The 17,054-nt window shown below is 31.1% G+C and overlaps 1 protein-coding gene across 1 annotated transcript in view; it reads right to left on the bottom strand.

The window, feature by feature from the left end:
* Positions 1-17,054, bottom strand: part of LOC117101814 (ephrin type-B receptor 1-B-like) — a 49,349-nt gene that overhangs the window by 11,188 nt on the left and 21,107 nt on the right. The window contains exons 4-5 of the mRNA XM_033241899.1: positions 731-886; positions 233-541 (exon numbers count right to left, since the gene is read on the bottom strand). Coding sequence (XP_033097790.1) covers positions 233-541; positions 731-886 — 465 coding nt within the window. The remainder of the gene's footprint in view (positions 1-232; positions 542-730; positions 887-17,054) is intronic.

The following is a 17,054-nucleotide window of genomic DNA, read 5'->3' as shown; positions in this document are numbered from 1 at the left end:
CTAGCATTGCTGTTTTTTGAGTTAGCGATTCTGCAAAACAAACTACTTTTTTAAATATAGCATAAGGTAGGATTGTGCAGTAACAGAATATTTACCAACATAATATGGTAAAATGAATGAGACTTAGTTCAAAATAAAAAAATGGAATGAAAAGAATCAAAAAGATTAGAACTGAAAAGCATGTTAAGGTTTATATTATGTAAATTATTTGTATTAAATTTCAATGGCTTACCTGATGAGAAAGTTGTTGCATTTATTTGTGCAAAGCTATCAATACCACTAAGATCTGATACGCCATTTTTTGCATGAATTTGGAACTCGTACTCTGTGTACGAAGACAACCGACTGATGTTGACATCCAATGAATTCAGGTTCTCTCGATCCGGTGTGTATTTAACATCACTTGGACATTGCCGGCATTCAATCCAGTATGTGACATCAGAGCGCCCTCCCTCATCATTTGGAGGAGACCATGTTAATGTGATCACCGATGTTTCTTGGTTCACATCGGCTTTTACGTTCCTTGGAGCAGACGGAGGACCTGATAAGAAACACGCAGTAAATGATTAAACTTTCAACAAAACAGGAATCTAAAAAAATAAAATTTAATTATTTCCATAATTAGAAAAAAACTATCTGAAGATTTGAGTTTTTTATGTACATAATTTTCTCATTTTACACCATGCATATTAAAATACCTATTGCAGGATATAAAGAAGTCATGACTCACCTGTGCAAGGATCGGAAGAAGCATCCTCAGGAGCACGGAAATATCCTACATCACAAGTACATCTCTTCATTGCAGTTGAATCTGCGTGACTCCTTAAAGGACACGGACTGCACAATTCCAAGCTTATGCCAGGCTTATATTTACCAATGCTACATTCTGAAATACAATCACAATTTGGAAATTAATCAACTGCATGATTGAGAATTAAAAAAAATGGAATACTTATCATTTAAATCCATTAATACAAAATACCGTACTCGCGCGAATAAGCGCCCGGGCGCTTAAAATATTTTTTGCTCTTTTTGAGGGGCGCTTATTTAAACGGGGCGCTTATGAAAACAGAGTGGAAATTGAAGGGGGCGCTTATGGAAATAGTGAGAATTGAAGGAGTGCTTATGGGAAATTGGAATAATCAAGGGGCACTTTTTTTTAAATCGAAGATAAGCAAATGGTTTTGGTGAAGAAAAGGTAATCGTCGAGAGATCATGGCTCATGACAAGAATGTTGAGGTACACAACAGCAAATTAGTGGTGGTGGTAAGCGTGTTGGCGATCTGCCAATTCAGATTAGCAGGATCATTGCAGGGTTTCTTACTTAGATACGAGAGTGATGAAGTCTGTTAATTTTTGTTGACTGAAAATGGCCATACAGTATTTTCATTTTTAAATAGCCCTATTAAATACTAGTAGTTCTAAATAAAAAAAAATGGTAGCAATAAAACAAGGACGGGATTCTAAAGATACATCAAAACTGAAAATCATGTTAAACTTAATGGAGACTGAGAGCCCGACTGATGGATAGCTGGACTGACCGACTGACAATGCTAAGATAGATGCGAATAGTTGATGCAGAAAATTAAGTTGGTACTGTATGATTAATTTTTTTTAGAAATCGAGGGGCGTTTATTCAAACGGGGCGCTTAAGACAATTTTCAAGTTAGGAGGGGGCGCCTATTCAAGAGGGGCGCTTATTAAAACGGGGCGCTTATTCGTGCGAGTATGGTAATCAATTAAAATAAAACATTTAATAAGGAAATTGAATTGAATTTCTTACATTCTTTTTTTTTAACTGTCTTTATGTTTAAAAAAAATAATGTATTGATCTTGTATGTTGAATCTCATTAAATGTGTTTCATATTTAAATTTAATTGTTTTAAATCCAGGGGATTAGGTGAAGATATAGTTAGTGGGACACCCATCTTGTTGTTTACATGTGCAAAACATCGGAGAATTCTTTCAAACAGAGTGGTAATCTTTACAAGCATTCCAATGTCTTAATTCAGTTGTTTTTTTATTCACTGGTTGTTTTTCACTGTTGTCTTATTGATTAACTTGGTACTGTTATTGATTTCACTTTGGAAACAGGGTTGATTATTAAAAAAAAAAAACATCAAAAGATAGAGGGGTGTAATCGGTCTCCCTTTGTGCACCTACTGTATGCACCAGCCCAGAGGCGTGATTCTGGTAGCCTAAAGGATTACTATTGAATTTAGTGAGCCATATACAATGGCATAGTTTTCAGTATTATATCAGGGAGTTGATTACTGTATTTTAAACCTTTTATGGAACACTGACTTGGCAGAGGAAAGACAAACTTAAGTGAACTTTATTAAAGCTGATACCAAAATGGACAAGTATTGTTTCAAATGCAATTATTTTTTTCCCCTATTATTATTAATTAGATTTAAAAACTATGCAGAAGTCTGCACAACAGTTTAAAAGCTTATATCCCTCAATTAGATTAGACAATAAGAAATCTGTACAGTATTTATTATCTTTTGTTTGAGATAAGTAAAGAAATGTTGAAACTGTTGATGTCTTGCTGGTTAAGTCCTTGGAAAAGGATGCCTAATTTCCCCTTATCTATTCTATCCAGTTAAAATTAAATAAATCGATGTTGGCAATTTGTATCTGGGATAGTAAGGTTTAGAATTTGTTAAACAATAATGGAGAAGTTAAACTCACATGTAGTCTATTAGCTTCAGGGGAGAGAAACGCTAACTGCAAAAATCTTTAACGATTTTTACACTGCAAACTAACCATTACTTTAAATTATTAAATTTGATAAATGGAGATTGATAATGTAATTTCATGGCATATCCGTCACAATTTATTACATAATTACTCCTAAGCTCATCAACGACAACAAGTTCAAAAGTTTGCAATGATCTGACTGGAGCTTCCTCTCTTGCAGGCAAATGGACGATAATTTTTCGTATCTAGCCCGATTAATCCTTCATCGGAGAAACAGCGTTGTGGAATTTCAGTCGCAAGTGTAATTGCAAGACATAATTTCATAGAAAAGGTTAATTGCTTTCTGAACAAATGTTTATGGAAACCATTAGGTATTACCAGAATGTACTCTTCCTTTTTTACTGTATTTGCTTCCATGTAGCAAATTACTGACGGGAAATAAACAGAATAAGATACAAGACGCTCTAAAGAGACACAATTCCTATTGGCAATTCATTTTGTATGTGATTTGTAGAGTGGAGTTCTTTCTAAATGTCTATTTTAGCCAAAATTTAGCAACAAAAAACAGTTAATGTGAACAAAATTTAATACTGATTTTTATATAATAATGATTTATGACTACTTCAAACGATATACAATTTCATACAATAATTGCCAGTAATTATGTTTTAATGACACAGACAATTAATGCTTCAACTTCATGAACCGTGTAACATTCCCGAGTTAGTTTTATTGTCTATAGCCACATCGGTAAAAGTATTTTTTATTCTTGTTCATAATTTACGATTTAATTTCCAGAATTAAAATAAAATATTTTTTATAATCATGACATACTTTTACTGTAATATTTTTTATATCATTTTAGAATAATTTAGAATTTTTTTTAAATGAAATTAAATAACATTAAAACGTTCGGTCATGATGAGAACTGTCCTCTAAACACAAAAACCATACTTTCCACCATAATAAATTTTTTATTAGTAAAATATAATTTCAGATGAATGAATGAATACATCGGATTAGAATGGCCCTGATGACATTAAAACAAGTTTCAAGCCAAGGGTTGGAGAACTTTGATAGGTAACCAACCGTGTAGCATCTGGCAAATCATATGATCACCTGTATATCAATTACTGAATCAATAACTGACCCACCCTCAGGCAGATAATGGTACGTCCCACAGAGACTATCGTGAAGGCATTTGCATTTTTATCGTCTAAGCACGGAGAGAAAAAGAGCAACCACCTCCGATGTTACCACTTTCATTCCGCACACGATGGTGAAAGTCACGTTTGGATAATAATGTACAGTAAAGCGGAGACCAGGCCACGATGACCTGACAACCACTATTATGCATGATGTACATAGGTAAATTTCTTCTGCTGAAATTAGCATTTTAGCCATGTCTGTTGCCATAGGCAATGCACATACGCACCTCAATTCCAAACTGAGCCACGAAATATTAAAATTTGATAACAACATCAATATGAAGCTAATTATTTTTATAATGAAAATCATTTATCTATCAGTCCATTGTTCCATGCATACTGAATTTGATATCAATGTAATTTAAACCAGTTTATAATAAAACAGGGAAACTGAAATGAGAAATAAATCATTTACTCGTGGGAGAAAAGTAAACAATAGTAAGTTAATATTTAAAATAGACTGTCATCAACCAAATTATCAGTTAATTATAATAGAGAGTACAGTATTTAGTGTTTTTGCATGCTGGATTAGATAATTATAGAGAATTAAGATTACAGTTTAATCCTATATCAATAATTTAATACAAAAATAACTCGCAATTTGAACTTGGAGGACAAAAATAGAAAATATAATAATTTCACATGAAATAACTAAGAGAATGCAGTACAATCCAGGAAATATGAATGAACAGAGAAAGATAACTTGTTTTATTTCCTTTGCGTTCAAAAAGACATTACATAACACAGAAAAAGAAACCAACACAAGAAACCTGGATACAGGTATATAAAATAGAAGACAAACAAGTTAATGTGGTTGTACATGATTCAGGATGAGTTGAAAAGCCTCCAGGGGAAATTGTGACTGTCACAAACTCTTGATGAAATTAAAAACATTCAAATCTAGTAGTCTGTGATGACTTAGCTAGCTGCGATTTTCTAATGTATTAAGACAATCTGTCATTAACATTCTCAACTTTAAATCTTTTTTATTAATTAAATCACTTTTAACATCAATTACTGTATCCAATACACAGTGGGCTGGCAGATTACATGGTAGAAATGAACTAAATGAGTACAGTGTTAATAGAAACAAGTTTCTAATGCTGAGGGTAAGGCAACCAACCAATTGTTTTTAGAACAATTCTACCAAAATGCAGACAAAAACCGATGCATTTTAGAGAGAGCACATCAACCCAAAACTTAAAAATACACAATTTTAAAACATATTATCACTTGGAAAATATATGCAATATAGTTTTAATTTAAATTCTAAATCATTATTTTAATACTAATTATATAATTGGCTTAAGTTATTAATAAATATGCATTTTTCTCATGAGATGCAATTTCCCAATTTAAAAAGCCGAATGTCACGCAGCATAATTGACAATCACGTACCGCTTATGGCCGTCACGTCTCAAGTGAAAATAACACGCACCTAATGCACATGTTATTTTGACACTGTTGCGTGTCAGTGTCCCTTGTGTCACAACGTAGGCCTAGCAGAATGCCATGTCCTGCTTTGTCCATGTTAATTCAGATCTCTTTCATAAAAACCAGCAGTCTTCTAAGCCAGAGTAACATGATCTATGAAGCTATGAATTTTCACAGTCGGTGACTAGTTCGCATCAACGCTGCATTTGCTGCATGGCTGAGCTGATATATATATAACTCATCATTAAAAGCAGTTTTGTGACAAAGACTAAACCCAATCTATAATTCAACGATAAAAATGCACATTTGATAGAGAAACTATGCAGCCAGTTGTACCAAGGTGATAAATAACAGATTCGTTTACTACTCTTTAAGTTGGAAAACATTTCATCGGCTTGTTTACTAGGATATTATCAGATTTCCATGACATATCACTACATTTATAAAATGCGACATAACAGCCAATATCGTGTTTATTTTTACTATTTTCACTCAACAGAACATAATTTTCCAATTATAGGATTATGGCTGATCATTTACAATGCGTATTACTATCACTACTCTTATTACTTTTATCATTATTTTTATTTTTAGGTAAATTCTTATATTTTTTTAAAATATTTAATGTTAACCACATCAAAGATTTGACATTTTGTGCTATATAAGTATAACATTATTATTATTATATTATCTTTACTATTACTATACTAATATCAATAATATATTCATTGTTATGTCATTATGGCGGTGTCTAGGTAGTAAAGTTATCTTTAGTCCAGAGACATAACAATCCTAGAATTAGCAAGATTTGGAACAAAAATGTTTGATTGGAAAGTGAGTTCCATCCAAGTAAGCTACAGATCTATGTAAATGGTGATGAAAAATCCTTTCTCTTTCATATTCAACATAATAAATCGAACAAGTATTTACTTCCCGATAACTCTGAAACTAGAGATATTATATTTTCTAGAAGAAAGAATCAATGAATAAATAATGTATTGAAATTATTTTATAAGATTCATAATGGGATAGCATGCTATAATAAATTAAATCTATAATATATTATTTTACAAATATTGATATGCTGACATAATTGCTTTGACATTTTGACTAAAGGAATTTTAAAACAAGATGACAGATTTGGTTGCTTTTATGTACCTATTTTCAGAAGTATTGGAGTTAACTAGTGGTGGTAGTGCAACCATGGAGGTATGGTGCAACATGTTCTGGTGTTAGATGAATATTTTATGACCTATATACTGTGATCAAAGCATTTTCACACTCAAATGTTTCTACTTCAGACCTGTTTCCATTTCAAGAGCTTTTCAAATTGGTATGATCCTTCAATTAAACCTTGGTTTCAAAGTTTATTTCTACCTGCTTTCACTATGTCCCTGTTTGCTATCATAGAGACTTAATGTGAAAATTCAACCATCACTACCATACCAGTACCACTGGTACTGGTATGGGTATTTATAATGCACCTCTTTCTTGAGGGCCTATGGGGTATATTTACAAGCACATTAGACTACTAATATTCTGTACCTCCCTTTGCAATTGTACTATACTAATGAAAACTACTTATATCAATAACCAGAGGCTAAGATAAGAAGTGCAGATGATGGAATCGTTGATAAAATTATTTGCACGGAACAATCATGTTATAGTCTCTGGATTAAGAAGCTTTATTTGCTAAGTTCGATTGGATGGATATAATCCAGGTCCTATTAAAATGAATTAATTATAGTTAACAGACAACAATGCTGTATGTACTGTATTCAGACATCCAATGTACTTATTAAGATAGGTTACTGCCTTAATATGCAAAACTCTTATGATAATCAGATACAGAAATTTAGGAGTCAATTTGAACAATGGAATATGTTAGGCAGATATCAATGGTTTAAACATCTTGCAATTCTTTTCAATACAATAGATTTATTGTACACAGGTAAAAGCACATTTAACCTATTTTTGTTGTAAAATGCACTAAAAATCTTTCAGTTTTAAAATGTTATTGTAGTATATTATGATTTAAAAAGATAGTGACAACAAACTTTTGGTGATCAGAAAATGAAATGGGTCAGAAATTTAAATAATCATCAATTTCACTCAATTCTGCACTTTTCAGCAGGTGTACTTTGTACATGCATATATTATTGATGCAGAGAATATTTAAATAAACAGCTGAACAGAAATATATAGGGATATCATCTTACCAATCTCAAATCCCGCCATCGGCAAATGCCCATCTGTACGACTGATTTACTACCTGACTTAAGCTCTTTTCACAGCTAAAATTTCCATAAATAGTGGATAAACTGGTAATGGAGGAAGATTCCATTACCAATATCGACTTGTGTTTACCGAGAAGATGAAAGATGGGGTAAGGGGGGGGGGGCGATAAATATTTCACAGAACAAACTTGTCATCCATATGATATATGTTTTACAATTCATTACACAGATTTAATCAGCAGAAACCATTTCAACTGATTCTAAATATATATATATAAGATTACAGTGTACATAATAAAGCAAGAGTTCCATATTTTATTTGCAGCAACTAGAACATTGGATGCAAATACTGGGGATCCTGATATATTGGTGAGTACCTATCAATATGATTCCAATCAGATCAGAGCTGTTTGTTTTCATTTAGCCAGCTGAAACGCATTACGATGTTGTTCTACACCAAGGTTTGTGTGTAGCACACACGCTTAGCAAGGCTGATTTTTATCTTCCCCCTTGTCACAAACCCTTGACATCAAAAGAAAATTAGGAAGACATTAAAAAAATACTATAAATTCTTATCTATAGGTTAGTTTTTTCAAAGAAAACTAGTACTTATATTCTTTTCATTTTAATTAAAACACATTCATGATAAATTGCCACAAAAATAATCATATAAGCACCTAAATATTATAGTAAAAGTTTGGTATCAACTAATTCCTTTTTATGTTGAAAGCAGTACAATAATAATTTCATTTAAACATTAAACTTTACAATGCTGAATACTCATTCTGAAATGTGATGATTCCACAGGGGTCAGTTTACCTGCTTCCCCCTGGGGTAATGCTTGTAATACAGTCACCATATGGCCTAGTTCTCATGCGTGTAAGACCCTAACTTCGAAACTCAACTTCACAAACTCAGTTAAAACTATCATAAATTGTGTTCCTAACTAGACCGATAGCGATTTCCCTGCTGCAGCCATTCGCTTGAAGTACGGTAAGCAGTATATTTGCGTGACATAACTTCAGGCCTGATGAAACCATCATAAATCTTGGTCTAAATAACCAGGCCTAGGTTCCCTGGCTGATCATAAACTAAAAGAAACTACAAGGCCACAGTGAAGATGATAGATACAATTAAATGCTAGAAATACTATATTTCATAAGAAGAATACATTATACTCTCTTCCTAGATACTCAATGGGTCTAGCAGTAGGAAAAGTGAAACTTTCAATAATGTGAATAACTTATGCCCACAATGAAAATCTCACGTACAAACCACATTCTTTTTCCTAAATCAAAATGATTCATCATTAATTTATTTTTATAATAAATTTACATTTCCAAATTCAAAAGTTTTGCTTTAAAACTTTTCTTAACATTTTGACAAATATTGATACAATATATACAAAGTTTTTAATTTATCATCATTTTTTTTAATTCCCAACCCCAAATGTGTACATTAAATAATACATTCTATTTTAATATTTAAACGACTGTTATTTTTTCCAAACCAAAAATCTTAAATAATCTATTTAATTCTAAACTAAATTAAAAAACAAAATCATAGTATAATAGCAGATATCATAATCTTGCTTAATCTTACTTTGATGCACTACTACATGATTTGAACATATAAAAAAAACAGGATTAAGAAGATTTATCTTTATCTTTTAGGATTAGTATTTTTCAAGATAAATTTGAATAGGCCTATTATCTAAAGGCCAATTCAAGCGTGGGCTTGACATAATAATAATAATACTAATAATAATAATAATAATAATAATAATAATAATAATGTTGATCTTATAGAGTGCTTATAGAGTTCATTTTGTGTAAGGGCCTTGCACAAAATGAACTCGATAAATGGAATGACACCATAAAATATCCCAAAAATGAAGAATAAACGCAGAGGAACCATTTTCACCACTCCGTTCTCCAGCAGATAATAACCTTTGACACTAAAACATACTTTGTGTTTGAACTTCATCTAGTATGTTTATAATTTATAGAACAAAACATGTTACAAGTTAATAAATGAAATTGATACTTTTTGCTTCTTATCAAATTTAATGACAAACAATTTTTAGAATACTCCAACAAAGTTACAACCTTTCCCTCCACTATAATCGGTACCAAACTATAGCTATCCAGCCAAGTCTTCTGGTATTTTTACACCACAACTTTTATAACACAAACAGTGGACATTATTTATTTTCTAATTACAATCAGTCTTTGGGAAGAACACAGGAAAAATCTCCCTCAAGGAAAAGATGCCAATTAGAGAATTAATTAACATAGATGTGAAGACATAGCAGATTCAATTATCAGGACCCCTCGTTGTTTTCTTATCTTGTTCCTGCAACATCATACAATACATAACACCTGATAGTCCATTGGACCCACAGTTTCCATGACAACTACATGCACCACTGTCTCATCAATGAAACAATTGATTCATATGTATGTCGGTAAAGCAGTATTCTATAAGATCTATCCTTAAACTCATGGCTAAGAAAATCAAAAACGACTAGTATAAATAATTAGTTAACACATTTGGAAACATATAACCATAGTTTGTTGTTATAAAAATCTTGAGAAAGTTTTTAATGTATAAGTAGCACATGACACCTCCTTGGACTTGGAGGGCTGAATACAAATTATAACAACTTCTAAAATGGAATGCAGGATATTTTGATACAGTATCGCAATACCATTTGAACAGTCAATATGATGGAGGGATCAACAAAATTTTTTACCACCTGTTTTCCTGAGGAGAAATGCAATTTAAAGAAAGAAAAAAAAAGAATTGAGTTGATAAATATGACCTAATTTCATTAGAAAAATAAGAATGAAAATCAGATGGTTGAAATACATGCAAAACATGTTGGGAACATGCAGCTATGAGTTTTTACCATTAAATTTCAAATTAACTGAAGGGACGCTGGAAATTGGAGAAAATTGTCAGCAGAGGGCCTAAAAGATATTTAGTTACAAATCTCGGATTCCTGGCAAAATGAAATAATGTTTTGAACTTGTCTATCACAAGAAAATCTTTGATGAAACATACAACTTTAACCCTAAACCCTTGGGCTATCAAACCAACCAAACCAAAATTTCACAAAGAAAGAACTCTTTACTCTACAACCACTACCGTAACCCCTTTTATCATTCAACTTCACTGAACTGTAGAACTAGAAAAATTAAAAGCCCTTGCAGCAAAGTTTGCTGTTCTAGACCTGGACATTTAATGAAAAAAAATCAGTATCTAAAGAAGCGATTGCCTATCTTGACTGACACCCGCTGGAGAACTATAACACAAATAATGAACAATTTTGTCTTCAGGCTGATCACCTTGTACTCATGAAAATACATATAAAGCCACTCAAAAGCACAGAATTCTCTTGCAAGGTGAGCAGTTTACTGGGACACACACTTCTTAAGAGTTAAAAGCAATTGTTGAATACTGTGTTTACAACAGCAATTTTCTTGTACTATAAAGATCACCTTGATGGGAAGCTAAGTGCAGTTCAAGAACAAGAATCTAGCCTTGATTTTTTAAAATTTTTTTTTTGCCTGATTTGTAGCAAAGTTCATCTGTAGTTTCAGGGTATGCTTCTCCTTGGTTATTTACAATACAATTAATCTAAGATCATCAAGTCATGTTGACAAATAAAATGTATTAATAAGATTAATTCCCATATGCTTCAAGTTGATAAATAAAATTACTGTATTTTGGGAACATGTTTTTCTTACCCTTAACCATAATGGACACCTAGAATTCAGTAAATTTTCCAAAACTAAAATTTTACCTATATAATAATATATTTCAGCCTATGCTTAGACTTAGTTATTAACTTGTCCCCTAATATTTTCCCACCAATTTATTAGACACATCATTTTGATGTTTTTTTGATTTTCGGCGCCTTGAGACAATTTTACTGTGGAAGGCGCACTACAAATATCCCACCATTACCATTACCATTACCATGATAAAATTTCAAAAAAGTATGTTTGTACACGTAAACTTGCACATGGGAAGGAACCTTTAAAAAAGGACTGGCAGTCAATGTGTAAGAGTACTTAATATTATGTAGAATTAATAGAAAGTGTCATTAGAATTCAAATTTAAATTTTAAGAATGTGTTAAATAAATAACATCTATGTTAGTCTCAGAGTGCTGCCTTTTAATTTTCTTTGTATATTGTTTAGACTAACATGGCTTCATTACCAATTTTAAGAATAAAACTAACAATTGAGTGTAATAAAATTGCTTAAGGTTAACCTCTAAAACCAGGTTAATTTATAGACTTATTAGTTATTAATACTTAACATTATGTAGGATTAATAGTAAGTGTCACTAAAATTCAAATTTAAAGTTTGAGAATAAAACTAACAATTGCGTGTAATAAAGTTTTTTTACCTCTAAATTTAACCTCTAAAACCAGGTTAATTTCAATGGTATTACAATGCATTAGTTACAATATTCTGAATAATATATGCACAATTGATGAATTTTAGTGTCTGTACTACATTTGTTATCTATCCATCTATCAAAAATTATTTTTAAAACGAGATGTTTATACAGCATTAAATACTTATTAGAAAAAATGGAATCCAAATTTTTTTACTATACAGAAAGGATTACAAGAAAGCTTAATGCATTTTGCCGCTGATAGTCAAACAAGTGTCAGCTTGAAAACGTCTTGAAATAGGCAACTGCAAGCGTTTTTTCTCATCAGTCATCCGCCGTTAGTCAAACAAGACAAACAAATGCATTATGAATTGAGTGCAAGCTCTCATCAAACCGACTCGCGCCATTTGGTTTATATGTTTGAAATCAGCAGCCGCATGTTACCTCATCGTTGTATAATAATTTGCGTATATTTTCTTTCTCTCTTTCCACTTTCCCTGATTGAAACAGTAAAAAGTATGACTATCTCCATCTACCTTAAAAGTAGTTATCAGCCACCCATCCTTTGTGCTAATTAAACCCAACTTCTTTGTGACTTAAAATGCCAACAGCAAAAAGACTTCCGTCTTTAATTTGCGTTCTTTTTACTTTCATTTGATTGATTGATTGATTGATTGGTTGTATGAATACCATCATCTGTCATCCATTCTTCTCAACAATGTGAAGTTATATTTGATACACTTCAGGGAACTTTCATTAAAGGATCAATTTATCTTTGCCCCAAACACGACACTTCTTATTCAATCTGCGCTATGTTTGACTGTTTTTAATTTTGAATATTTTACTTGAAGTTATAGTTTATGAACACTGATTTTAAAGCTAATATCTAGGAAATGTTATTTCAACAATATACTAACATTCCAATTGTGGGTTTTTTGTGTACATTACTTACTTCATTGTAGTTCTTATTTTGAATACTTTACATTGCCTTTGATAAACTCCTACACAGGTGCTTAAGAAAAACTGCCAACACTGGAGAGTTGAGTCAGTCGCAGAAGAGTAGACAAAAATAATCTTATTTTGACCGAAGTGAACTTTGTAAATTGGAAAAAGACAATAAAATGACGGAACAACATGAAAGTTTACTTAAGCAATTACATGAAAGGAAATGATAGTGCATCTGCATTATGATAGTGGTGCAGACAAAATAGCAACCACGATTTTTGAATAACTCAGCATACCACATATCATTAAAATTAACATTTTATCTTCAATTGTAATTAATTAGAAGGAATATTTGTTATTAGCCTTCTTAACATTTACCAATTTATAACTGATTATAAAGTCAATAATTTTTTATCTATTTTATGCTATAGATTATAAGATTATAATATAATTACATATTAATTTATTAATATGAATGCTATTCCGATGTACGAATACTGTCATTAACTTTTTAAGAAATTATATCTATTTCAGGTATAGGCCTATTCAAATCAATAACAAATATCAAGAAATGTTTAAAAAATAATTTTTTTTAATCTATGTCAAATAAAATATTTAAAAAATGTTATTTCTGTAAATTTTCTTTGTCTATCTAGCAAATTCCTTTAGCAAATTTACATCGCAGAAGAGAGTAAAATACATGTACTTATTGGCCTGTATATTGCACTAAGTACTTCCATACTACTATTATCAATATTGTCATAGTAAATGGACAGGAATATCCAATTACCTTATACGGGAAGTAGTTCAATAAGCGTACCAGATAAAACAACTTTCCAAGATGCCATTAATGTTTTATAGAATAATGCAACTAACACTAAAAAGGTATAAGAAGAAAAGGTAAAAAATTTCTCAAAATGGATATACAGTAAAATAATGTTTTGTAAAACAAGATGTAATGAAAAGTACATTAAAATGTATGCCATGTACTTATTTTTTATATATTACTGAAACTACATTATTTCTTGCTTTTTCCAAAACCAGTGCAATATCTTCAGATGTATCAATTAATTATGTATATTTTATATTCATTAAAGTAATATTTGTATAATTTTTTTTCTCATGTGACTCACAACATAATGGTTTTGTTACTCTGAACTTGATACGTAGCCATTTTCTTTGTTGCTTTGGCCACAGATCCTGTGTGTACAGTAAATTTGTACTGTAGAACCCAAGTTTTGGCTTTTTAAAGAATCTTAGCCAAAAATGAGCTCAAGAAAGGTTGTCAAAAGGAATCAAGGATCAATGAGATATTAAATAATCCTGAATATTAAAACAGCCACATTTGTAATTCATGTTTTTATTTCATGAATATATAACATGGTTTTGGAAAATGTATATGTTCTGCTTTAGGGGTTGAATCTGTGAACGATTTAATTGTGTTCAGACTCGGAGTAATGTACTTCCACCTGAGGGTAAATAGGAGTTGTCTTTAAAATTTAAGATCAGTTCTTCCTCGGATAAATTAAACATGATGCACTAATAGAAGTGTTTACATAAATTTAACTAAAATATATCACAGAAACTTGTGATGCCAGCACATTACGGTTTGTTTAGACAGATGAGATATCTTACATAACCTTAGGGTAAATTTAAGCTGGCAGATGTAGAAAAATACACATGACCTAATGTCAAAATTACTTGATATATAAAACTCAAAGTATGTCTACCCAAATCAAACCAATTAGCATACTAGAATAACAAAAAAAAAAAATCAACAACTTTCAACTGTATCTAATCAATGGTTAATGGTATTACAGGCTAGATTCATACACTGTTTTATATAAATGGGTTAAATGTCTGGACTATAAATTTGTTGAATATTTGTATTCCAGGAGGGCCAAGTATCCACTGATGACAGGGTCAAATTAAAGAAAAAACCCACACACTGAATTTAATGCTGGCTTACTATAGCCCTACAAATGATTTACAAGAAATTATCTATCTAAATTTTAAAAATAGGAATATAATCCAAAGATTACAAACCAATCATTTTATTTCAGTACCAAAATTTTAAGGTTGATTACAAAAAATGATAAAGTAAAAAATATTAGAAGTTTAACAGAAAATATAGATCTATTTTAATAATCTATTTTAAACTATCACATTATTTATGTTGTATCATTTCTATGTAATTTTCTTCTCTGCATGATTTGATGTTACTTTAATAAATTGAAATTAAAATACGTATTATGGAACATAGTAAAAAGTGTACTGTATTATTAGGTTAGGCCTACAGTATCTTTATTTAATTGTTGCCATTGTCTTTTGATAATAATAATTTGAATTAATCATCAGAATACAATAAATTAGTCAGCAGTCCTAATATTATACCCTGGTGCCAAGTAATATCTTCATTCTTTCATTACAATCTATATGTTGTTTAAAGTACATATCTTCAACCTTGCCATTAGATTAATCTGTATTTGCTCTTTATTTCTCTCAGCCACCAGACTACAGTAGTAAATATTTGGAATCCTTGACTTGTCACCATTGCCTATGGATTGTCCCAAGAAATATTGACTCTACAGCTCTAGAATAAAATCCATTGTTTTCCCGCTAACAGTCTTACATTTTGTGTCTAACATTTTCCCTTGATGGAAAACCTAAAGTAGGCTGCATACTTATCGATAATCACTTTGCAAACAATTAATCAGTTAATAACTTAAGATTATTGTTACTCTTATTTTTACAGTTTAGTCATTAGTACTTACTAAAGTCCATAAAATTTCCTAAGTAAAGTGTTGCGTTATTGTGTCCCTATGTTCATAATCCTTGTATCACCTTGATAATACTTAAGCCAATTAAAGCTCCCTATCCACAGTATTTTAGAAACCACTGCTTTTGTTGTGGCTGAACAGAAAGCCAGGGTTAATATAATTTGAAGTTTAATTAGGGGGAAAATGTTATAATCTTGTCTATTAACTCTAAAAAAAAGTGTGATTTTAGTAACACAGGATATCAAGGAAAATCAATTTAACAAGTGTATGTACACAGCTCTTTAAATAAACTGATTAGATTTCAATATTTTATAATCAAATATTACTTCAAGGAAATCCAATTTTAGAATAATTTGTAAAGTCTAATCTTCAAATAAAATGAGGAAATAAACTTTAATTTTAATAAATTCTTCAAGATACACAACAAATTTGTGTGGTAGACACCAATGAGTTTGTCCTAATTTAATTAATGTAAAATTAATTGGAAAAACAAATCATTTTATGAAGGATTCATACAAGACTACATAAATGTGCAAGCCTATATCACTAATCTCTATAGAAGTGTGATTCAAACTATTATTTTATGTTCAATCATAATTTATAAACTTGAAAATGTATGACTAAAGTGATAAGAATGTTTGGAATATCCTTTTTGATGCCCTTGAATTCGGAAGTCCATCTCGATGGCGGCAAGTTTATCCGCAAACTCCGATCAATATCAACATAAAAGAATGCATTATGTCTACACATCATGGTTATTGTGTTTTAGTTCGTGATCAATTCGTAAATTTTGAAAAGGAATGTTACAAAAGTTGGGGAAAGAATTTCAACGCCTGCTGTTTTGTGGGGTAACATCAGAAGGTATTTGTGCTCTTGCAATGAAACTTATACCGACTGCCTAGCCCTAATGTTTAGGGAATGGTCTGCTTCCATGGAGGTATTAGGGTTGTAATCTCAATTACAGGTGTGTGCATGTTAGTATATACTTTGTGGTATATAAATTCCATTCTTTTATTAAGTCCCAATTATCAAGTAAAGACCTGAAGGGAGAACAAAAGCAAAGGAACCTGATAGGGCTAATTAATACTTGGGTTCGATTTCAATCGGAATTAATCTGATTAAAAATTCCAAGTGGGATAAAAAGAACAAGTGTACTATATGTGTTCTATTCTTTTAATGTTGTAGTAAATTTATACAAAACACAATACAATCATTTTATGTATAGCCTGTTGTTTGTTGCAGTCTATTGTTCTTGAAAGGTTCATAACAAGGAGGTGACAAATGGATACAAAGACTTAAATACTCGCTTGGGGCATTCCTTCACTTTATGACACCTA

The sequence above is a fragment of the Anneissia japonica genome, unplaced genomic scaffold, assembly GCF_011630105.1.
Source record: "Anneissia japonica isolate Jap-2015-1 unplaced genomic scaffold, ASM1163010v1 scaffold4988_len2956909_cov206, whole genome shotgun sequence".
Lineage (NCBI taxonomy): Eukaryota > Metazoa > Echinodermata > Crinoidea > Comatulida > Comatulidae > Anneissia > Anneissia japonica.
The sequence above is the reverse complement of the archived record's forward strand: the minus strand, read 5'-3'. Positions and strand labels throughout refer to the sequence as shown.